Source organism: Scatophagus argus, chromosome 13 (assembly GCF_020382885.2).
Source record: "Scatophagus argus isolate fScaArg1 chromosome 13, fScaArg1.pri, whole genome shotgun sequence".
Taxonomy (NCBI): Eukaryota; Metazoa; Chordata; class Actinopteri; family Scatophagidae; genus Scatophagus; species Scatophagus argus.
The window spans coordinates 6,576,755-6,601,838 of NC_058505.1; the positions used below are offsets into that span (position 1 = coordinate 6,576,755).

Consider the following 25,084-nt stretch of genomic DNA (forward strand, 5'->3'; position numbering starts at 1 on the left):
ACCTGTGTCTCGTCATGTCTGTTTAGTCCTTGTCTTCCCAGCCACCTTTGTCAGAGTGTTTTCACATTGTCTTCATGTTTTGCCAGGATACCCTTGCCATGCCATGTTTTGCCAGGAGTTTTTTGCTACAGTTTTTTGTTGATCCCATGACACAGTAAGTGTGTGCTTTTTTTTTTTTGAGTTTTGCTTTGTTAAATAAAGGCTTATTGTTTTTGGACCTCTACCTTGCATCCCTGCTTTTATTGACCCTGTATTGGCCTTTTTTCTGCGTCAGCCACGACGTTCCATTTGTGACAAGATCATGTTTATGGTTTGTACCCGGATGATGCAGGCTGGGACTGAAAGAACATCTGTCTCATTTAGACCTCACCCAAAATGCTGTTCACACTCTGGCCTGTCATCCACATGTTTGCTGTCAACTCCGCTCCTCCCTGTGGTTCGTAAGCTCTATGTCTGCACCATCCACAAGAAACCATAGACTTGAATTATATCACGTCAGTCGTGTTTCCTACCATCCAGTCACCAGACCACTGGATCTTGCATGGGGTTGCCCTGCTCTGCTGTGTGACATCAAATAAAAGACAGTTGCATGTCTATATTTTTGTGTGATATTGTTCAAAGGTAAAATAAGTCACTTTTGATGTCAAATGTCTGATTACTCCCATCCTGCTGAAATGTTTCAATCAGAAACATCAATGAGATCAATGAGAAAAACTTGATTCATTTGCAATTTAGATTTTTTTTTTTTTTTTTAACAGATGAGATGATGTAGAATATTTAGTAAACACAATGTATTTACTTTTTATAGTGCATACGTTCATTGCTTCTTCATACAGCTCTTCATCATTGTGATTGAGAAAACAACTGGTGTGAAAAATAGTTTTCAAAACACGCAGGAAAACCTAATGTGTAAAAAGTTTTAGTAGTTTCACACAAAGAATGACAATCCAAAGCAAGGAATCAAAGAAGAAAACCAGTAAAAGGGTTCATGCTCTGGACAGAGCAGCTACAACATTTACATGGGGAGGGACCCTGGACCATTACAGGAGTTCTGTTTGAGTGACATGTCCTTTTTCTCAAAGTGAACACTAGGGTGAAGACGAGCAACTGGCGCCAGCCATCAAATCCCCCCCACCCTCTGAGTGATCCCCAATTATGGCAAGAGGGGAAAATGGTGTCCCTTTGAAAAGTGTTCTTAATCAAACCCAATTAATTCCGCTCCTTTCCCTTATTATTTCCACCGTGGACCATGTCCTGCTAGTCAGCCTGTTAACTAGAGCCTGGGCCCCAGCAAAGGTCATGCTTGGCCAAGCAAAATAACATAATAACGTATGTAATTAATTACTAGTTCTGAGTGTGTTCCTAGTAAAAATCTAGGTCTTGCTACATTAAGTTTTTCTGATGAAGATGTGGTGAGAGAGAGATCACTAAATACAAGATAGTCTAACACTTTTTATCTAAATCCTTTTAACTGTTTTACTATGCCAAACTGTTGAGGCACATACACAGTGTAAATACTTAACTATTACTCTCCCTGCAAAACCAAGGGTAGCAGTTAATACTGAAATAACTTTTTTCTGTGCAGTTTTTCCTAACCTGGGCTGTTGGACACTCAAAGACTAGAATTCAAGCACTACTTTGCTATGAAGCTCCAGAAATGTAGGACAAAGAAACTGGGTGAGTAAATAATACACTTTCTTAAGGTTTGTGCAATAGCAGTTAGATAAACATGGCAAAGGCTGAGGAAATACTTATTTTGGTCCTATTTTAAATAGTGAATTCTAAAGGATCACAGGTCCAGGTTGTAGCCTAACTCATGATTCTTTTACTGATCAGTCCTTTATTACTTGCCTAGGTAAATAGTCAGCTTTATTACTGTAAGTCTTATGAGCTGTAGAGCTTCTAACAGAAACATTGGATTGATGTCAGCATGAAAAAGAAGTTGATGGTTGGTACCGCGTTCAGGTGGTCTGCCTACTAACACATAGATGCAAAGCACTCAGATGCAGAATGGACCTCTATACAGACCACAATCCCAAAATAAATTAGAGCAGCTAAGCCACACAAGACTACTGGAGGGCAATTAGAGCTTGAGCCCTTCTGGCCTCTGCAGCCTAGCAGACGGGGCCTCCTGACACCCCTGGTTGGGCCTGATGGAGTGGAGCTTCATCTGTCTAACGGCCTGGCAAAAATCCACAGTCCTGGACGAACACAGCAGGCCTCCATCAGGCCAGCTCGTCTGTCACAGCTTACATGGCCTATTGTACACCAGCGCTCATTAACGGCACTAAGTCAGGTTGGTGGCTCACGAATGCATGTGTAGAAAGAAAAACAAGAGTGCTTCAACTGTGGTGCTACTGTGACTTTATTCTGTGTTTACCACATGAAAAATAAAAGTCAAATTCTAAAAACTTGAAAGAACTAGAGATTAATATACAATGATATCATTGAAAAACATATTTAAAAATAATAAACATCATCACACTTGTATAATTGCGTTCTTCTAGTAATATGAAATGTCCTTTTTATTTCTTTGGCTTTTTAGTCCACTGCTCTCAACAGGGATTATAACAAAAATAAACAGCAAAGCCTATAAAACTGACAGTGTGGATACTGCCATTTCTAAAGGTCATGATATACAGATAATGTTTTGAAGTGATGGAAATGACCAAAAAAACTCAATCCTTACATTTCATCATGATGCCCACAGGGGTTTTCCATTGCCACATAATTTTCCCTCACAGCATTGCCACATCATTCAATATCACCTTTAGGCAAGTGTTGAAAGCACTAACTTGATACATTATATTTGAAGAGATAGTTCCCATGATTCTATGAAATTAGATGTTTTTTTGTTTTGTTTTGTTGTTTTTTTTTGTTGTTGTTGTTTTCTTTCAAGAGCCACAAGGAAAACTTACTTTGCCAGCCCAACACACACAGTACACATACAGTATAAAACACACAAGCAACATCACCATGACCTTAAGTCTCTGACAAACGTCAGTGCACCATCATTTCCTTCTAGTTGTAGTCCAACCATTACATCAAACTGTGCCATTTCCAAGAGGTAAGAGAGGCTGCCAGCACTGATTAACTTTCTCACTCTAAATCCACCTGACTTAAGTGAATATTTTGTCAACAATGCAATGAGGTGCATCCTTTACCAAACAATGAAGATTAAGAAAATGATAAATGCATAATGAAAAAACAACATTTATATGTCGTACTAAATCTGCAAATTCAATATAGTATGAACTGTCAAGTTTGAGGGTAAGAGCGAAGTTAATCAGGTCTTGAAAATGGTTTTTCTGGGGCATCTGAGGGCACTCTGTCTATGGCTCACAATCCGGGGTTAATCACTTTAAAAGCAGTAATTAGGTGCTAAGAGGTATGCTTGTCTGTTTAAATTAGACTCTGAGCCAGATTACTCTCTTTGACTTCCGATAACATCCCCCATCAGAACTCAATGTTCTCCAAAAGGCCAGTTCCATAATTTAAATAAAAAACACAGGTATTGACTTTAAACCTAACCAAACTTGAATTAAAGTGAGATAAGTGGTTTTAAAATACTCAATTGTGTCTACTTTTCAAAGCAACTGAAAAGCATTTACCTCTCCAAAGAAAATAATAGCAAAATAAAAAGATAAAACCTAACCAGATGAAACAGTGAAACCAGTGAAAAACCAGGTTTGTACTAATACTGTCAAGTTATGAGGATTCAGATATGAACAAACCCCCTCAGAGCACAACACAGTGTTCATTAATTCTCATGCAGATATTTTCACTTCAAGGAATGAGGAAAATCTTACACCCAGATACAGATAGACAGAGTCCATACAGAACTTATTTACATTTTTTTGAAAATTCTAATCAAGTAAAGTCCAAATACAAAAAACATTGCTACTACTGAGCTTATGGTTCTACTTAGCCTCTCATGTATTGCAGTTAGTCAGTGCTGTCTGAAATTTATCAGAAATATACAAAACTAGTGTTGATGCAAGTTTTAAAACAGAACATTTTCTCTTTCTCAAACAAGTTTATTCCCAACATTTTGAGCTAAAACCCCCTCAGAGATTTGAGGCTAAAAATGGGCCATTCAAATTTAATTACATTTTTAAAGTGAATTTTTAAAAAGAGAATCACAGGAAGAGTTGCTCACGACTCCTTTGGTGTCATGTACCTTCTTCGCTGGTACATGAGAAAAACAGTAGAAAAGCAGTTTGTAAACATTCACGGGTGCGAGGGGCAACTCAAAAATCTGTCCACAGTACCTCATCGGATCACATGTGCTGCCAGGTTTTATCCATTGACTGAATGTGCTCTTTGGCCTTCATCCTGAGTGCTGCGATGCTTGAGCTCCTGTCATCCTCCACTGGGTATTTATCATTGAAGCTGGGCGGGCACTGATAGGACGGAGGGCCCATCGGCTGCATACCTTGGACCATGCCAGGTGGTGTGTTGAGGAAGCTGTGGCCTGGGTAGGAAGGCTGCAGTCCCTGTGGTGAACCCATGAACCCTGGGATGGTATGCATGGGTGTGGCACTGGAGATGGGTGAGGTCAACCAGGGATCTAAGGGCATCGGGTTGGCCACTGGCCCCACGCTTGGAGGGGGGCGATTGAAGGTTAACATGGGAGAATCATGGAGCTTCATGGCGCTAGTGTCCATCTTTTCCTGACGTCTCCACTTGGCCCTTCGGTTCTGGAACCACACCTGGAAAGAAAGAAATGAAGATGAGATGAGAGGTGGTGCAGGGAGACTCTGATACGACCACTAGAAGTCAGAAAGTTTGAAGTTAATTATGACATAAACAATAATTTCCATTTAACTAAATTTTTGGTGGTAATATGTATACCTGAGAAAAGGTGTCTGTGTGTTGCCATTGAGAGCTGGTATCTGCAGTAGTTTTATGAGAGGTGTTCTCAGGTAAACCTTAACTATTTTTGTTGCTGGTGCAAAGGAAAGGATCGGGAAAAACTGATGATGAAATGATGAATAAATTGTGGATCTTGAGGTAGAAATTATTCAGCATTTTAGGCCTAATGAGGTATATGGCAAATATTTAATAAGTATTAGTCATAAATTGAAGCTGCAGTTCTCTGCTCAGTACCACACAAGACTGTATAACCAGTAGTGCACCTTTAAGATATCACAGAGTTTTTACCTGAACTCGAACCTCAGGCAAGTTAACTTTCATTGCCAGCTCCTCACGGCTGTAGACGTCCGGGTAGTGGGACTTCTCAAACGCTCGCTCCAGCTCATGCAGCTGATAAGTTGTGAACGTGGTACGGTTTCTTCTGTGTTTCTTTTTCGTGTGCTCTTCCTCTTTAGTCGTCTCTGGTGACCCCTCAGCAATGTCAAGTTCCCTCTGCAGGTTGCTCATTTCCTCATCACACTTGTCCCCAGAGAAAAGCTCAGATTCTAATACAAAGAACAGGATATACAGTACGATTTGTAAGAAGAAAATGTACACCTATTAACTACCTATCACAATTAATGTATCAATTTAAACAACTAACTATGCAACTCAAATCAAGCCAGTAAGCTGTCCTCAGAGTTTGGCAATGCTACCATCTTGCCAAATCTTATTTGGCTGAGTGAAAGCTAGAACAGATAAAGCAAGGTGGAGCTAAAAGAGCAATTAAGGATTAATGGAGAGGTTGGGCTGCTGTTCATTTAAATTACAAAACAAACCTTAACATCTCAGTGAATCTTCTTAAAATTGCATCTCATATGTTTTCCAAAGAGAACTTGGTCAATATTCATACAAAATAATTTTTAAAATTCAAGTCTTTCTGACGCCTCAAGATCAACAATATAGCAATTCTCAAAATAGTGACTCACAGTGTCTTATGTGCTTGTTATGGACAACAGTAAAACCTACATTATGACATCAGTATTCCGAAAAATACATAAAAACTTATAGCGTGATTTCATCATGCTTAATCTAATCTAATATATGTTATCTTTTGAGTGGTTTTACGACAAAAGAGGTTACCAGAGATAATCATCTTTACTTATGTGGGGTTTTTGATAATTTTAAAATAAATCTAACAAAGAGCCTGATGAAAAAGTGAATCTTAGCTTTTCTCCTGATGATAAAACAGCTTAATGACTGATACCCTTTATACAGTTCAGTGCTTGTAAACACCAGGGGTTCGACAAGTCTAAATTACATCACGTATTTCACTGAATTCTTCCACTGCAATAATCCCATAGTAACAGATGCTACCATTTAAACCTCTGAGTCCCCGCCTCCTTCAATAATAAGAGACTTTGGTTGGCTTCTGCACAAGGCAAGTAAACAGTCATAGTCCAGATTAAATGGATGTACAGCAGAGCAAATGGGCCATGAGTATGAAGCACCAAAGCTGGTTAATCATACCAAATTGTTTAGGCAATAGGTCATTGGGTTGAAACAATGATATCAAGTAGCCAAAGCTTTGTTTTCGAGACAGTTTGTGAAATCATGGTAAAGCATGGTTGTTTAAAAGGTTACACCATAAGTGGTGAAAGGGATGATGGCTTTTTGTGCCCAATCAACATTTTTTTGTCCATCACATGGTGAACTCTGGATTAAACATGCATACATACGTTGTTGTCACTTACATGGTTGGCACAAACCTTTTTATGGCAAGAGTAACTTAATATCTTCATTGAAGTGCATTTTTAACAAATTCTATACCAGGTTTTATATAAAAATAAAATAAAATTAACTGAAATCTTGCAAAATCTTACTTTGGTGTATAAAGCAGTTGAAAGGTTTAAGTTTTTCAGTATGTGCCTCTGCAGAGACTAGAGGCTGTGGTCAGACATACAAGATTGTTTAAAATGGAGCCTGCACCTTTCTCTTAGGTCGTAACTATGTTAATATACCATTCATATATTCAGCTATTAAGCATAAACAGCAGTTGCATAGCAGGCTGCATTGAGACACTCATGCTGTCTTGCATCCTACATACTGTATACACAGAATTATTGTGTCTCTTGGTTGTTTAAATCAGTAGGTTTCAGGTGTCCACAGGACATATATAAAATCTTAATGCTGACCAAATGACAGCAGGTTACATTCCGACAGGCCACTGAGAGATGACGTGACACGAGTTGCAACTGTGTCCTGATACGCAGGTTTCCGTAATGCTATAGCACTCTAAGCATTCTGTGTAGCTTGCACAATGCAAGGTCTATTGAGTAGTAACTCTGGAATTTTTTGAAATACTAACACAGCTTCATCATGCCCATATTTTATAGCAATATTACCTTAGATAACTTAAATATACAGCAAGTGAGTGGGTTCCTAAGATTTGAAGGGTCATATCCACCACAAGATTTAATAAGATTTTTAGTCTCATGTTGGCAACGTGATTGAAAACTGTAGGTTGTAAGGTGTAAGTTTGTAATAATAATCCATATTAAATGTAGCTAAACTGCAGAAATGGCTGGCAACAGGCTAACTGGCTCCTTAACCTCATTTCCAACCTGGACCCAGAACTGGGTCCATATTTTATGGCCTCCTTTATGGACAAATGTTGCTGTAATCCACAGACTGCATTTATTCATTTTGATTTTAAATTTGGTCAACATCCCAAAGTTACCAAAGACAGCAAAATGCCAAGCTGAATGGATCTTTCTCACAATGGAAATTGCACGAAGAGCACAGGTGTACTGTAACTAATCACATTAATCTTGGCTCTCCTCCATTTAGATTTGCCATTAAACTAGCATACTAGGACAATACTAGGAATACTAATACTAGCATACTAGGATAATATCATACTAGGACCAAATAGATTAAATCAAATTGTAGAACAAGCAGACACATAATAACAATAAATATTCATCTTTCTTTGGCTGTTGTTGTACTGTGTGATCAAATGTGGAATGTGATCATTTCAGAGTAATGAATGAATAAGTACTTTCCACTCACCAAAAATCCCACTGTTATTGCTCATTTTGCAAATTCGAGATTTAAGTATGACATTACATACTTTACATAATTCAAATCGCTGTCATTTCAAGAAATCAAATAACTCAACGTGATAGTGATTGGTACACTGAACTTTATGGAAGGTCACTGGTCCTGTACATTAGGGTAAACTGTATGGGGCAATTGCATTTTAAACCAGACTGACAGTTCAGCTGTATTTCCAGTTGTGGCACAGTTAAAGAAAAAATCTCCAGTCAAAGACAAAATACAGTTGAGTTTTTATTACTGATGAAGTTTCTTCTCTGAAAAGACTTACCATGATAGGAAGATGGTTGGGAATTGTCACCCAGTTCTGAAAGGTGTCCGTAAGGATCTGACGGGACCTGCTTCTCGGGGTGTTGTGGATTTTCCACATTTTTCGTTTTTTGGCTTTCATCATCTCCCATCGAATGGAGTAAAGGGTCCTGGTCTTTAGTGAATCCTAGTATGACATCAATACTGTGGACCCTGCCACCATTGCTTGACCCAGCACCTTTTGCCATGTCATAGTTGTCCAGGCAACTATCGTCCACTATTCCCAAAGTATCCATTGACAAATGCATCCGAGCCTTTAGAGACACTTTATGTCTTCTTTACAAATTGAAGCAAAATGCAACCAAGTGAGAAAAAGGCAGAGCAGATGTTGCACAGAGCTTTTGTTTTACGTCACATACAACTGAGTAGATTTACTGTATGTGATGCATGAAAGTCGGATCCTTCAAGGGCCACTTCAGTGAGGCAAAATGTCTTGTTGACACAAAAACAGGACAAAACTCACATGTTTGTCTGCAAAGGAATGAGAGAATAGAAAAAACAACTATAAAACAAATAAAGTTAAAGTTGCCATCACATTTTACCAAGCATTTTATGAGTTGCAGTGGAAATTAAATATATCGATCAGATATCTGGTTCTCTTGTTTTGATTGCTAAGATAAATTACTTTAAATAGTGAGTGTGAATATCTTTGTTTTTTTCTTCAACAATAAACTTCAGCAAGTTATGCTATGTTAACACAATTTCCATTATAGAGGCTAATCATGATCATTAACATTAACATATGTTGTTAACTAGACACAAAAATAAACTGAGCTAAAGAAAGAAAAAGGTAGAAAAAGTATGAAGGAGTCAATCATTGAAGATGTTTTGCTCTTTTGGTCATATGATTACTTTATGGTGCCTAAAAAGAGTCGTCTAGTTCTTTCTCACGTCTGACTCCCAACTGTTCTTACTTCTACATTGTAAAACACAGCATTTTAAACATTTTGAGGTATTCAGTTATTTTGTCTTAACATCTTTGATTTGATAATATCTCGAGAGGCACCAAAAAGCAAACTGCACTTAGACAGTATTTTCATCTCATAAAAACAAATGAGCAATATGGAAACCCATACATCAATTGATGCCGTAACTGACTGAATTCGCAGTAAGTTAAGAGTAAGAAAGTACATAAAGTAATCTTACCTTCCTTTAGTTTCCTACTACAGTCTACCCTACACACATGGTGTCTCTGTAGTCCATAAGTAGACGAATGACACTAACAGTATCTACTGTAGACACTTGTTCCTCCCAGTTAAGCCCTTGAAATCCCCTGCACACAAGTGAGCAAAGGAGCTGTTGAAGTCCTGCGCAACAAGCACATGTAATGTCTTCCTTTCTTGACAAAACTCTCCTTAGCTACATGAGACACCAAAGCTTGCTGGGGAATGGTCGTAAAAGCGTAGGGTTTAAGAAGTTTATTAATTGGAATCCTTCTCCTTTAAGAATGACTGACAGTTGTTTTCTGGTCAAGTAATTGCTCCAAATGTGTCCTGCATTCAGACCACAGAGGGAGGCCATTGCTAATGAAGCCATGACAAAACTTTCTTTCAAAAAATCTATTGTCTGAAAGATAATGGCTTGTACTGAGAGTTTATCACTAATCCCTTCATTATAGACGATGTAAGGGAGAAAAGACACAGAGATGGACTTTCCTTTGAGCAGCTACACAGTGTAAAGACTTATATTCAAAACATAGTTTAATGTTCTTTATGCGCAGCATTGCCTTTGGAAAATCTGGCATTGTAATGCATTAAAGTAAAACAAAGTAAATTTGATTACATGCCTTGTGGGATATTAAAGCTGCGTTATAACGGTTTAGAAGCCATTACTGACATTATTTAAGACATGTGTCATTCCCATAAATAGTGCACAAAATATTAATAATAATTATGATAATTAATGAGAATTGAATACAAATTCTGATGCTATATTTTCCATTTATACCAGAGAAACCTACAAGAAACCAAATAGAACAAAAACCAATGAGTTAAATGGCACGTCTGAAGAAGCACAGTAATAAGGGACAATCCTCTATTTAACCTAATTAATTCACACATTTGCAGTTAGTGGTCAAGACTCAAACGGGGCCTTATCAAATGTGACATATAATCATAGTTTTTGCACATGTCAATACATGACGTATAACAGCCTGTTTGACGAATAAGTGTTGTTGCCAGCCTCTGATAGTTCACAGTAGAATTGGGTGAGGGGCCTCGGGAGCATTGTATCCTGCAGCCTGTGAGAGTCTCCTTTGCCAGCTGGCACAACCAAAGCTGTGGCAGCTACAGTAGGTGTTGCAGAGATCAATCCCATCCTTAATGAGCCTAAAGACTTCACTAGAGATTTCCTCTGACCTCACGCCTCCTATCTTGAGCTATATTTAGGAGGTCTTTGCACACCAAACAAAAAAAATCTAACAAATGTAGTCCAGAAATTATTTTTTTCTGAAAATATATTGAGAAAACAAATTTTATTCAGACTGAGGTGTTTTCACATCCCAAGAATCGACCAAGCAACATCAAGAGCATACTTGCCTTTTTTATTATATTATGTTAATGTACCCTTAACACCCCATCGTTTTCATGGTGGTCAGGCAATATTCAGGACTTTTATTTATTTTTGATCATCAGGATTAAACCCTAGCAATGAATTAAAACTTGTGTTCAAGGATTTATTGCTTTTTTGGACATGCTCTCAGACTGCTCTGACACAATGGGGACTCCATATTTTCTCTTGTAAACTCTTCCATGCATTATCTGCATTGCTTTTACAACAAAGAATTGTTTTTGAAAATTAGTACAATGAAAATACAAAAGTGCAATTTACCAATACTTAGTTTACCAGTATTGTGCATGAGCTGACAGTCACGTTGTGCTAGCATTCGACAAAACAGCAGGCAGTAAAAGTTTGGTACATTTTTTGACAAATAAATATTTCACTTATACTGAAGACCCTAGCAAGGTCATCCACGAATGCATCATCTTTTAGGAATCATGGACATGCACAGAACACTTCACACTTACCTGCACTATTTGCACGTGCTAAAGCAGATGAGGATTTTCAAACACTAACAAGTCTAAAGCCATCTGGCAACATCAGACCGCATTGTCAGTGCTTTCTATGAAAAGAATGGGTTAAGTGGCTTTGGCTGAACACCTTTTCTTGGATGTCAAGATCTTTTTCCAAGAAAGCAGAGACAGAGCTCATTACTTTTGCTGTGACTGACAAACCTGGCTGCTAGAGGAATAAATTAAAGAACTTAAAGATGCCTGTGTGGCAAGGCTTTGCCATGAAGTAAAGTGCTGCCATATGCTGACTCAAATCCATCTCTCTCAAACTTTCAAAATGCACATATTGCATAAGCAAAAAAAACAAACAAACAGACATTAAACATTTTTTACATTAATAATGAATGTATTCATAACTAATAGAATATATATGAACTGTTTAAATGACTGTAGTAGTAGTTTTGGTTTCCTGTCGAGTTCCCTCACATTAAATGTATTGTACCAGGATTTCAAAATATTCTCTAGCTAGGTAAAATATCGAAAGAAACATTAATGTCCTTAGTAAGCTGATAACATAAGAAGTGAGAAGATTCAATCAGAATTTTAAATTGTTGCCAGGAAATTTAGATTTCACAAAATGCATATGCAACATATGCACCCAATAAATTCTGTTCCCTGTCAGAAAAGCATCAAAAACTTGACTTGGTCTGTTTGAAAGATGCAGTAGTTTAGATGTGGGCAGATGGGCCCTAATAAAAAGAAGGTATCAAATTGCCTTGTGGGAAATGTGGGTTTCAGGATTTTGGAGGTTTTATGCTGCAGAGTAAAAAACATTTTGACATGTCATAGCAAGAAAGACACAGCTGTAATTAATAACATCTGTTCCATTTTTCAATCCCCGACTGTTTTAGCAGCATCTACAATGCGTAAAAGTGCCTTGACACACCTCCAAGGAATTTAGCCTACTGTTAATTATATGTACCATAGGTATTTGACAAGTCATAAGGTCTGTTCTCAACGTTTATATTTGGACATCTGAACTCAGAAATGTTATGCCACTGTAGACAGATAATGTTTATCACATTCTTGGGTCTGATCAAAATATTTCTCATGACCTTTACCGTTAGGCCCACTTCATTAATGGTTAATATTTATATGAGACTTCCAAGATGCTCCTAATACCATCCTAGTCGTAGGCAAAGGAAATTGATAATCATTTTATCACATTAATATATTAAAGCTGTCCCTCTTTGCTTGTTTCCCCATTATCCTAATTGAGTACAAATTGGTTAAGAGGGTGCAGCATGCCTATCAAGCTCCTTAGTTTTATCAGATGACAATTTAAGCCTCTAAGATCCTATTAGAAAGAAAGCGGCTAATGTTTAAAGGCGCTGTGTCAGCTTACAGGGGGAAAGGGGGATGGTTAGCAGCAGGGGAATGACAGGGAGATGATGGAAAGGGAGGGTAAAATGGTGAGAGACTGGTCACGTGATCAGCTCGCGCTGAAATGTGAGGGAAAAGCTGACTCTGACACATCTCTTACAGCCGTGGATGTAAGAGATGTGTCTGTCATGATAGAGATGTGTTTGTCATAATAGAGATGTGTCTGTCATATTAGAGATGTGTCTGTCATAATAGTCAAAGGAGTTAACCTTCCTTCCTCTCATCTGGATTAGGAGTTTTCTTTAAATATGCCTAATGCCTTGCTCTTAAAGTGGAACCTCTTTGAACTTTTAAACATAGATGTCAAGTAAATGTCACAATGAACAAGCTTGTAATGACAGATGTGGCCTATGTATTTCAGCAGAGAAAATCATGATCATAAATTGATTTAAGGAAGTAACTTAAGATCAAACAAATTTACGACAAAGTTTTCTCCGGTCATTTGAAGTGTTAATGTCTTGTTCACTCTGTGAAGACATAAAGACATAAGACATAAAATATTATTACATGAAGAGTGACCATCAGACCATGGGCAGTGGTGGTGTAGTGGTTAGCAGTGGTGCCTTCCAAACAGCTGACCTGGGTTCAATTCCCAGTTAATGCAGTATTAGGTTTGACTGTTGAACACCAACTGGTTAACATACTGCTCTGCACTTCAGCTACTTCAGTACAGGTGCTGATCTATGCTCATGTCATGATCCACCTGCTGACCATTCTTGCACTACCTCACTATTGTACTACTTCCAGAACCATGTTTATTTTACTTATCATGTTTTATTTTGTTTTTCTTTATTCTATTTTATCTTATTTTATTTTGTTCTATTATTATATGTTACTCATTCTGATGTTTTATGTATGCACCAACCACTAAGACAAATTCATAGTAATGTGAAACCTTCACTTACATGGCAATAAAGTCAGTAAAGTAATCTTTTTTTCAGACAGGGGCAATGTACATTCAATTTTAGTGAGTTGTTTGCAAGACCAAAGTAAATTAAATGCATACTGTATATAATATCTAAAAATTTTAAACAGATATGCGATGAAAATTTGTGACAGAAGAAAACATAGCATGTTCACATTTTCAACACCTTTATGTGTAGCCTCATTTTGTAGACTGATCAGTTCAGATTTCTATATGTACCGCCATTACAAATAAGTCTTTCTTACAGCCACGTGTAATTAATAACATCAATAATAAACCATTCTGGTAAGTTATGCCATGATCCAGCACGTGCAATATCCCTTAATGAATAAACTTAAATTTATAACAGCTAACATTAATGCTATTAATCGCACCTGTTGTTGCTTTTTCACAAAAAAGCTGTGGTTAGATAATGAAAGGAGCAAAGGTGTTTGTATTTAAGTAAAATTACAGTTACTTGCAAGTATTATGATTAAATAAAAGTTTGAGCAATACTGAAGCTAACATACAAAAGTACTTCTTTTCTAGACTATTCTAATAGTTAGCTTACTGTTGTATAATCATATATTGCAGCTGTGAAAATTAAGTATGAATACACACATAAACAAAACATAGGTATCTGTAAAAGCGTAACTGTATGCCAACCTTTTATTCCACTTATGTAGTATAATACTTCTTACATTACTTATAATACTAGTACTAGTACTAGTACTAATACTACTAATTGTCTTTTAAAAAACTTGCAAGTAGTGCGCATCTTGAGTCTATTGGCATAGCCAGAACCAACACGTGTAGTCAGGGGAGTCAGCAAGTGCAAAAACTCCATCATGTTGTTACATTCAAATTCTGATTTTTGTTTGCAGAACAGTGGAAAAAAAACAAGGACTTAAGGACTTAATTATACTTCTGGTGTGCTTTGCCTCTGCAACTCACTGTGAGCAAAAAGCAAATTTGTTATCATGTGAAGGCAGCTTTAGATTGGGCCTCTCAGCCTTCTCTGGGTTAAAGTCCTTGTCACACACACGCTACATAAAACTGCCAATAGCAGAGACTTTAAAACCAATTTCAGCTAAATAGTTTTTGTGATCTTCAATCTGTGTTGTATAAATTGTGTGAATATAGTTGCACATTGGACTGTGTCCCTCTGTGTCCAAGAAGCCCAAGTCCAAACAATGTGTCCTAACATAAGGACAGCGTATTTCAAGGTTAAGGGGTAGACAAAGAAGCAGGTGGCTTTGAGTAAAGCTTTCCTTAAAGATAGACCAGTGTTTGCAATCAGCAGCATTACCACATTACAGTAATGTTGTTAGTAAAGGAAAACAGTTTACACCAGGAATGCCTGATCAGAGTCAATGATATCATTCTATGACATGTTATCTTATTAACCTAATCAACGCCTTACACTGCACTCTTGAACTTCACTCTTATATTCACAAAGTTTTTTACAACTGAGTACAAATTTGCCAGATGTGGGCAAAGAAATATGAAAGACTCAGAAATGTAAATGTAAAGGTCAAAATGTAAAACTTGGAAAGATTGTTAAATAAGATAAATTGTCTTATTTGCGATGCAAACTGAAACAAGCAGAAAACTTTGTTTGCTTTTGTAGCTTTGAGAGTTGGTGTTGACACACAATGAGGTATTTTTACGATATCTCTGAAAATATATCATTAGTTACATCGTTAATTATGCTTCATAAAATCCAGCATTACTTGTTTCTGCAACAGTGTCCTGTTCAGACATTCATAGTGCAATTGTGCCTTTTCATCTGTATTTGGTCACAGACAATATCACGTTAAATTACTTTGAAGAAGAATCTGGTTTGGGTTTAGGATAATTATCTTGTGAAAGGCTAGGGTAAAGTTTTGGAAGAATACGAGACATTTAAAAAAATGTTTGTCATCGGATCCTATAAATCCGAAACAGCCTAGGGTTTCACACTAATAAACTGTTACTCTTTCACCTTTTCAATCCAGATTTGCCTGTCCAGCCTGGAGAGACCGACTTATGAACCCGCTTCTGTAAGTACCCGCGGTAATGTCGTCATCAGTACTATACTGGAGTCTGTTGGTACTAGATCTGACCTGTTTCTATTTAAGGGTGGTCTGCTCAGGCCCTGACCCTCTATTAATAAGATTAGCTGCACCAAGAGCTTCAGCTTGGCACAGATCTGCAGCTACCTGATGTCTTAGCCAGAGCTGCACTCCTTCACCTTATTCCCTCACACTGCTGTCAAAAACAGCTACAGCTGAACTTCTGTAGCAAAAGAAATTTCATCAGTTTCTGGACAGTATGCTGCATACTATTTTTACATATTTACATTACTTTTTTTTTTTTTTTTTGCTTTTGCTCTACACACCAGTGAGATAAAGAAAATAGCTTGAATAATCTTCAGATAAAATCTTATTAACCTTACTGAACACCCTATGTCGCTTAAATTCGAGAGGCAACTGACAGTCTTTTACAGACTGCCAAGCTTTCAATTGGAAAATGAGACCTTAACTTCATTACAATTAGCATTACTTGAGATTGTAAGATGATTAAATAATTATTGTTTTAAAGCACACTGGCTAAGAGACGTGTTTAATGGTAGCTTCTTGAAACCGAGCCCTGACAAGTTATCACATGCGGAGCCTAATCTGCTTCTCTAGCTAATTTGAGCTTCGAGAAAATAAACCCCCACCTGAAGCTACCTTATAAGCCTCACTCTCATCCGTTGAGGTCACAAATGCATCACAGGAAACACACAGGAAAGAAAGTTCAAACTGTTAATTCGCACCCACACATTTTTTTTTTTTAGTGAACTTCATCTTTTGTGTTGGCAGCAGAGAAGCGAGGTCACAGAGAACAGCTCACTAAGCCCAGTATTACCAGTTCACCTGTTAGTCAAGCAGATGAAGCAGCAAGGTTTGAGTTTGACCAGCTTGCTTTTAAATATATTGGGTGTTTTTTGTTGAAACATGTTGACATGTTGTCTATGTGTTCCTCTGTATCACCTTTTTGCGAAATGCCTGGATGCAGTGGGACATTAAAAAAAGGTTGACGTGCTGCAGTAAACTTTTGAAATACTGAACTTATTGGAAATAACATTACACTACTAGAAGGATGTATACTATTATATGAAATTTAATAAATATAATGTTATAATATTATGCCAGTTTTCAAATTTATATTACTCACTTTACTTGAAGTGCAGCGGACAGATGCAGGTTTATCCAGAACCAGCACACCAGAGCCATTGGGTCAATATGTGCTCCTTCTGGCCAGCCTCCTACTAAGAGCAAAATGTTCCCCTTGTCCTATTTTACACTTTACTAAAATCATTGTTATTGTAAATATTGTTCAAGGCTATTTTTTATTCCCAGTCTAGTCTTAACCAACATGGTCTACATTGCAGTAACACCCTGCATCATTGGTTACATTTCATCTACATTCAAATGTGGACATTTAGAGTAACAAGGTGCTGTATACTGATATCATTCCTTTACTGCTGTCTAAAAATGTTAAGTTGTTATTAGTTTATGTCTCTGGTTATATCTGTTGCTGAGACAAACATGAAGTGGGAGCCTTAATACTTAATAGTGGGAGCTTTAATACTAATCACACCTGCTAATCCCTGCTTAATGGATATGTAGGTCATATTTTCTTTTCACAGCCACTTTCCCCTCTGTTCAACAATTCAGTGTGAAACAATCTCACATTAATTATGCTCACTTTTGTCCAGAAAATAATAGAGCTCAGTGTTACCTATTGTGCACAGTGTAAGGACACACTAAAACAAACAGGCATTTAAATATATTCTTTAAAATCCCTGGTATGTCTGCATACATCCACACAAAGTACGGACGATTTTTAAGCAGGACGCCTTGTTCAGTTTACCGGTTTACTTGTTGTGCTTCACTCGTCATGAATGTTTTTAGCACTGCATTAGCTCTTACTCACTTGTCTTCCACAAGCTACCTATGGTTCCCTTCAAACTCTTTCCTCCCTCCTCCTTCTGGACTCAGGCTTTGTTTCCATCTGTTCCTGTTTTGTTTTTGTTTTTGTTTTTTTGTCACTCCAGTTAAATTCTTCAACAGCCATCATTTTATTCATGAGGAATACTGTAGCTTAGTAAATGTCATTCAGTCCTAAGGGGGAAAAGGGTGGAGAAGTGGAAGTGAGAAGGATAATACTAAAATCTAATCTTATTAATAACATCAAATTAACAAGAGCTGTTTCCTGTTCAAACATCCCATATTGAAACCTTGGCTATTGTGTGTCCAGATGATTAGACCGTATCAGTAACTAATGGCTGGAATGAAATTGCTGAGGAGCTTCCTTCATAATTGGAAGTATACGTTGGGTACTTTCATTTTGCCTAAATGTTGATGAAAATGTGTATCCATCATAGTCAAATAACAACTGTTGGAACTAAATTTGGCACACCTTTCTTCATAACCTGGTTCAAACTTATTATGTTTATGAGCTCAACTTTTCAAAGGTTATAATATAAATCAATAAAGTCAAACTGGAGGAATACTAGCCCTGGAATTGAGAAGGCCTATCACTCAGTTGTGGGAACTCCAAAAACACAGAAACCTTTGGCTGAGTACACTGGTTCCAGACAGTGCTTCAACCCATAGTTAAAGTTTAAATTAAAGCTGGCTGTTCTTTAGTTTGTCTCAGATTCAGTGTTAATTAGTGACAGTTCATATGACCATTGCAAAAGGTGCCAACTAAAAATGAGAAGCTGTTGGATGAATGTTTTGTACACTCTGCTTATGCAAAAAAGAAATGAGAGATAACAGTAATCAGCAACTTAGTTAAGTCATCCTCATTATTTGAACTGTGAGTCAGTCACACCCATTCTTCAAAGATAATTCTTCACATTCAGGCACTTTAATTCTCTCTCACTCTGGGTCAAATACTCAGTAGCACTGGAGGCTGTCATATAGGAGAGCAGCAGTGCAACGCTAACAGGCTGAGGTGGACAAATACAGGATTTTGATTGGCTTCATTTTAGCCAATACTAATCCATTGAAACATACCTGGATCGGCCCCCATAGTTTTGCGTAGGGTTGGCAGAAAACATCTCCACTGAGCAAATCTCACATGACAAATGTAAGTTTCATATTTATTCTACTTTCTGTCTTGGTTTCCAGTGACTCCCAAGAAAATATATAGAACTTTTGCTTGACAGATTCTGAACTATATAGTCACCAGCTAATTTTTATGTTATGTGTCTCTTTGCATTTTGTAGTGGGAAAGCAATATACAGCTTTGTGATACAGAAGCCTGTGGTCTGACTGCTGTGTCTACAAGGTCTAAATGACCTAAAAGGCTACAAAGCTTTATAGATCTGCAGACTTACTGGTTCTGTGAGGTTGGCGCTAGGATTTTCTTTTTTGCATGGCATGAAGTTTCGTGATTTTATTTCAGTAAAAATGGTTTAAAGCAAAGGTTTGGGTGTTGCAGACAAGCACTTTAAACTAATTTTAAAAATGATAAATTTTCCATTTTCATCCAGGACACCTACTTGCCAATGATGCATCACAAGATCAGTATAAATATAGAGTGTGTTTGATATCTTAAACTAAACACACTCCTAACTCTGCCCACTATTTTACTGTACACAAATGGTTACATAAAGATTTTGGTGTTTTCCTATTTGACAACATTTTTTGGAGGTTATAGACATTTGATAATGTCTATCTCAGTATGTTCCTTTTCAGTCACACATGAAGCAAAGGATATTTTGTGGATTATTGACATGTCCTGAGGGGACCTAGTGGATCTGGGATCTAAGGCAATGTTTAAGAAGCTGTAGGAGTCCTAAAATCTTCCTGATCAGTTCTTGTATCTACTACTGCTGCTATATATTGCCTTCCTGAGAGTCAGTAGAGAAGTACGTCATGGACTTAACACCTCTGTGACCTAAAACCTCTGTACCACAAACAGAACCAATAGGGATCTGGACATTGCTCTCACAAGACTGAAGATCACAGGACTACAGGAGATCTGTATAAATCCTGTTTATTCTCAGATTATGTGAAATTAAGCCAATTTTTCTAACTCGAAAAGGTCATGAACCACCACCTTATGGAGGGGAGTTTGAGTGCTCTAATGATCCCATTAGCAATGTTGTCTGGGGCTATTTGCCCCTGGTAAGGTCTCCCAAGACAAATTGGTCGGCCTGGGAAACCGTTTGGTGACTCAGGAAAGAAAGGGAAGCAGCACTTTGTTCACACTGTTTACAGTAGGAGTGGAGAGCTACTGACCTCGACTGAGGATATGGTTGGGTGGTGGAAGGAATACTTTGAGGATATCCTTAATTCCACCAACAAGCATTCCTTGGAGGAAATAGAGCCGGGGGGCTCGGGGGCGAGGCTCTCCCATCACTAGGTCAGAAGTCGCTGAGGACGTTAAACAACTCCACAGTGGCGGTGCCCCGGGGTTGGATTGGAGCCATCCAGAGTAGCTCAAGGCTCTGGATGTAGTGGGGCTGTCATGGCTGACAGTGCCCTTGGAGAGGGTGTGCTTCAGCTACAGACAGATCACACTTCTCAGCCTCCCTGGGAAAGTCTACGCCAGGGTGCTGGAAAGGAGAGTTCGTCCATTAGTCGAAAGTGGGATCCAAGAGGAACAATGTGGTTTTTGCATTCTTGGTTGCTGCTGCTATTGACATCCCTAAGTACAACCGCTCAGCTAAAGTGCCCCCCTGGAAACATCTGATACTGAGAAATTATTTATGGACATCTAGCAGCAAGACACTTTTCGTGATCAAATAACAAAATGAGGACGCTTTCTGGGACATGTAGTTTATGGTCACTGTACTTGTATTGCACAGATAATTTTCTTTGTAACCTCCTGTGGGCCACAAAAGTAAGGTGTGGGCCCAATTTGGCCAGCGTATCTTAAGTTTGACGGGTGTTTTTAAGTAACAATTACCTTAAACTTTATGCAAAGCTGTAGTTTGAAAATAAACATTTGTGCTGTGTTGTCTTTGATGTTGGCAAATTCTGAGTAATATCATTAACAATATTATTTGCTTAATTTCCATTTCATATTATTATTATTACTATCTTTTTATTATCTTAACTACCCATCTTTAATTGATTTAGTTTTTATCTGGTGTGCATTTGGGCATTGTTATTTGATGACTTCGCATTGAGACTCATCATCAACATCATCTATTTCCAGAATTGTTGACTTAATGTTACTTGTTCTACTAATGGTAGCTACAGACCTAACACCTGTCTTTTTCTGCAGTCTGAACTTGTTGTTGGGACAAACTGTGAAAAGAGAGATGCTGTCAAGCCCTAATAACCGGTCTGAGTTCGATGTAGTCGAGGTTACAGAACCCCTGGAAACCCAAGCATACCACACTTGTAATACATCTTCAGATCATGAATCTTTATCCCAGAATGGATCTTCTGTTATGGCTTTTCTTAAGAGAAATGCTTTTGTTGTCCTTACAATGGCTGCGATTGCAATAGGTAAATAAAATTGTCTTTTAATATACCATTAATCTACCATATATTTGTCAAAACAAATTGTAACGTCTGTGTATTGGCTGCTCTGCATTTGCTATTGTGAGCTCAATTTTTGATAACACTGACTTTTTGACTCATGTTTATGTTTCTCTGAGGGTTTGGCTTGGGCTTTGCTTTGCGACACATTAATATGTCAGCCAGGGATGTGAAATATTTAACCTTTCCTGGAGAGTTGCTGATGAGAATCCTGCAGATGTTAGTTCTTCCTCTCATCATTTCAAGTATGATTACAGGTGAGAGCAACACTTCAGTCTGATCAAATTTGATTTCGGATATGATTTTCAGTCAATCAAAAAATAAATTTTGACTGGTAAATGACTCTGGTTCAGAGCAGAGTCCAGTAGTTTATTCCTCTTGAAGCACCAGCTATGCCCACGGTTCTCTCCTCCCGAGCTTCCAGGTCTCAGCAGCTGAGCAGTGGATCTATCCCTCCTGTATGCCCCGCACATTGCTGAAGTTATATATTTTCAAATCGCACCAATTTATTTTGCGTTGACTTTGTCCATAATGGGGTCAAGTGAAACATGTGTTTCATGTTTGAGGTGAAAACAAACAAATCATTCAAATTGATTTCAGCAGATTATTCTCGTTAAAAAAAAAAAGGTAGTTATCTTGTTTTTTATCAATTTTATATGTTTCACTTTCTTTCTTCTTTCTTCATCTCTTAATTTCAGGAATGTCATCTGTGAACAGGAAGACTTATGGGAAAATTGGGCTAAGAGCCTTCAGCTTTTACATGGTTACCACAATTATTGCTGCATTCACTGGTATTGCCCTAGCTGTTCTTATCCAACCAGGGAAATCATCCAGGACTGTTTCAGTGACCTCTCATGGTGATGCAGAGGCTGTGCAGACAGTTGATTCCTTTCTAGATCTTATCAGGTAAAGTGAATGAATCAAAGTATTCAGAGGAAATTCTGCAAGATTTTTTCAATATAAATTTACAGGCAACCTGTAATGATACAACTGGCGGTTAAAACACTTAATCTGTGGCTTTCGTTTATAGAAACATGTTTCCCTCAAATTTGGTGGAAGCATGTTTCAGAAAGGTAAGAGACCGTGATTTGTTTGCATATTTATGTTGTCACAATTTCATACATATCAGCAAATTTGCTTATTCTTTTCATCTAGCATAAAACAACTTATCCCAGTGTTTCTACAGAGGAGAGTCTTGGTATCATCAATATGACTGAAACCGATGAAAACAGTGAGATTCTTTTTTCCGTTCTGTTCTTGTGATTGGAACCAAATGTTTGACTAACTCAGTGTGCCTTATGTTAACTTTATATGTCATCTGCCTGATCTTCATTTTTGCTATTTCATGGTCACTGCACCAGCTACTCTTGACAGCATTCCTGGGAAACCTAGAGAAGACCAAGTGCCAGTGCAAGACTTCTCAGGCGGAGTCAATATATTGGGTCTAATGGTCTTCTCTGTTGCCTTCGGCCTTACTCTGGGCAGTATGGGGACTGAAGGAAAACCTCTGAGGGATTTCTTTGACTGTCTAAATAAAACCATTATGCGTCTAGTCAGCATAGTTGTTTGGTAAGCGCTGGAAGCCATCGTGAAGATGAACTGCCTGTGTGTTGCCTTGTTAATATGCCATTTCATTTTCATTAGCATCATCTCTAGTTGCCTATTTACTTTGACTATGGCGCTGATGCTGTTTTTTATGATAAGGTTTTGACATGTGATAAACAATTAAACTGTTAAACTCTCTCACTGGCCCTCCTCTGCTCTTTCTCACCTGTATATCACAGGTATTCTCCAGTGGGAACCATCTTTCTGCTGGCAGGACAGATTGTGAGCATGACAGACCCTGGCAAAATAGGTCGTGAAGTTGCCATGTACACTCTCACTGTCATCACTGGCCTGTTTATCCACAGCTTCTTCACCCTGTCTCTAATCTATTTCACTGTCACACGAAAGAATCCCTTCAGGTTTATGGGGGGTCTACTCCAGGCTCTCACCACTGCTTTTGGGACTTCATCAAGGCGAGCCAGAATCTTCATAGTAAACACATTATTGCAGACACACGAATGATGGTGGGTTGTTAATTTCCTTCATATACACTATGGGTTTTTTTCACAGCTCTGCAACCCTACCTGTTACTCTCCACTGTATGGAGGAAAATCACAACATGGATAAACAAGTGACACGCTTCATGCTACCTATTGGAGCCACAATGAACATGGATGGCGTAGCGCTCTATGAATCTGTAGCTGCTCTGTTTATTGCCCAGGTTAATAATATCAAGTTCAACATGGGTCAAATCGTTGTCCTCAGGTACACTCAAGAGACGCTGAGTTTATCTTACAGTTCTGTAAGTTTTAGAAATTCTTGTACTCAGACGTTTTAGATTGATTTTTTTTTAAAATCGCTCAAGACATGAATTAATTTTTAACAGTTCCCATAAATCTTGGGAAGTGCAAACTATCTGTGCATGGTTCCTGACACCGCTCACATAACCATCGACGTTTCTCCTTTGCAGTTTGGTTGTCACAGCTGCAAGCACTGGTGCAGCAGGCATCCCACAGGCCGGTATGGTATCCATGGTGATTGTGTTGGGATCAACTGGCCTGCCCATCGAAGCCATATCACTGCTTTTGATTTATGATTGGATTCTGTAAGTACAAATGCAACCAATATGTGTGTTAGATTTTGAGAATAAGAAAATTTTCAATATGGTGGGCATTTTGATAATATGATCTTCACTTCTTCAAAGGGATGTTTGAAGATTTACAGTTTAAGTTTCAGATGAATTTTGGGCATAGACATGTAGTTACACTTAGAGGTTAGTCAGTACATCAGTGCTCAAAGGTGCAAATGTAGTAGTAAAATACAAAGTTATGGTTATTGTAGAAGCTGCATATTTTGTTCTTTCTGTTTTAACGAAAGAAAACATGAGAAGATCTTCAACTAATCCAGGGAATAATGTTACTGAGTTCACCTGTAAAATGGCTAACTTTAAGTAATCTGTAATGTAACATACTGAAGTGACAACAATTCAATATGTGGCCAAGTAACCATCATGACTTTCCACTATAACCTCAGCTCTCATCTGATTTTATGTTGACAGGGATCGTCTAAGGACAGTCACCAATGTGCTTGGTGACTGCATCGGCGTGGGTGTAGTGCAACATCTGTCCAGATGCGAGCTACCGAGTTGTCCATTATGAGCTTCATGAGGCTTGACAGCATCTATTTCCAAAAGATAAGATTCATGTGATATGTTTTTATGAATGGCAAAAAAAATGTTTTTCTGTCTTTGTTAGATTACATGCTTAAAATGATAGTGGATTCTCTTTTACCTTACAATATCTAGGAACATGTTTTAGATCAGAGACAACCCTGTGACCTTCAAGTGTTAGTGGAACAGGATAGGATTGCCCCCATTTAGGATGGGGGCAATCCTTTCCATGCCTTATCTGCCATTGTATTTGCTAGTATCCAGGAGGAACAGTATACTTAAAATGGTGGCAGTCTATGCACAGTGTATTAGATAGGACATTTTAAACTTTAGGACTTGGAGGGCAAATTAGTGATAAGTTAGTGTAGGATGACAGTGTCTGGAAGTACACATGTCTGTATACATGTTATTAATGAAAAAAAGTGATGGTGTTTTCTCAGGTTTGTTTTTAGTCTGACTTTGGCCCCATAATTCTTACATGTCATGTTAAAATCTTTGGCTTCCATGTTTTCTGTAACCTCATAATTAACTTGAGCTGCTATTCTATACTATAAATTTTACAGCTTCGTACAATGTTCTCAAGAAGTCTATCCAACCTATGTTTCTTAGAGAGTCGACCTCCACACTGCCTCCTACTTGTGCCTTGCTGTTGTCCTCCTTAGTGAATACTCTACTACCATCTGGTGGCAGGAAAGTCAAC

General features: G+C 38.0%; 2 protein-coding genes across 5 annotated transcripts; one reads left to right on the forward strand and one right to left on the reverse strand.

Annotated features, from left to right (window-relative positions):
- LOC124069581 (excitatory amino acid transporter 1-like) lies at window positions 1-24,411 on the forward strand. 4 transcript variants are annotated; one of them, XM_046408840.1, is made up of 14 exons: window positions 1-154; window positions 1,586-1,677; window positions 2,114-2,296; window positions 15,636-15,680; window positions 20,911-21,137; window positions 21,290-21,427; window positions 21,869-22,076; window positions 22,201-22,243; window positions 22,326-22,401; window positions 22,532-22,739; window positions 22,955-23,188; window positions 23,286-23,480; window positions 23,686-23,820; window positions 24,274-24,411. In XM_046408840.1, exons 4-14 carry the CDS (start codon window positions 15,667-15,669, stop codon window positions 24,371-24,373), a joined length of 1,578 nt encoding a protein of 525 aa, XP_046264796.1. In that variant the 5' UTR covers window positions 1-154; window positions 1,586-1,677; window positions 2,114-2,296; window positions 15,636-15,666; the 3' UTR covers window positions 24,374-24,411. The 4 variants fall into 4 exon arrangements, with proteins under 4 accessions (XP_046264796.1, XP_046264795.1, XP_046264798.1 ...); XM_046408839.1 differs by lacking the exon at window positions 2,114-2,296; XM_046408842.1 differs by lacking the exons at window positions 2,114-2,296; window positions 20,911-21,137.
- LOC124069588 (retinal homeobox protein Rx2-like) lies at window positions 4,099-8,551 on the reverse strand. Its single transcript, XM_046408852.1, has 3 exons — window positions 8,243-8,551; window positions 5,164-5,420; window positions 4,099-4,712 (listed from the first exon to the last, which is right to left on the reverse strand). The coding sequence occupies exons 1-3, from the start codon at window positions 8,526-8,528 to the stop codon at window positions 4,281-4,283; spliced, it is 975 nt and encodes a 324-aa protein (XP_046264808.1). The 5' UTR covers window positions 8,529-8,551; the 3' UTR covers window positions 4,099-4,280.
- Window positions 24,412-25,084: the final 673 nt, after the last annotated feature.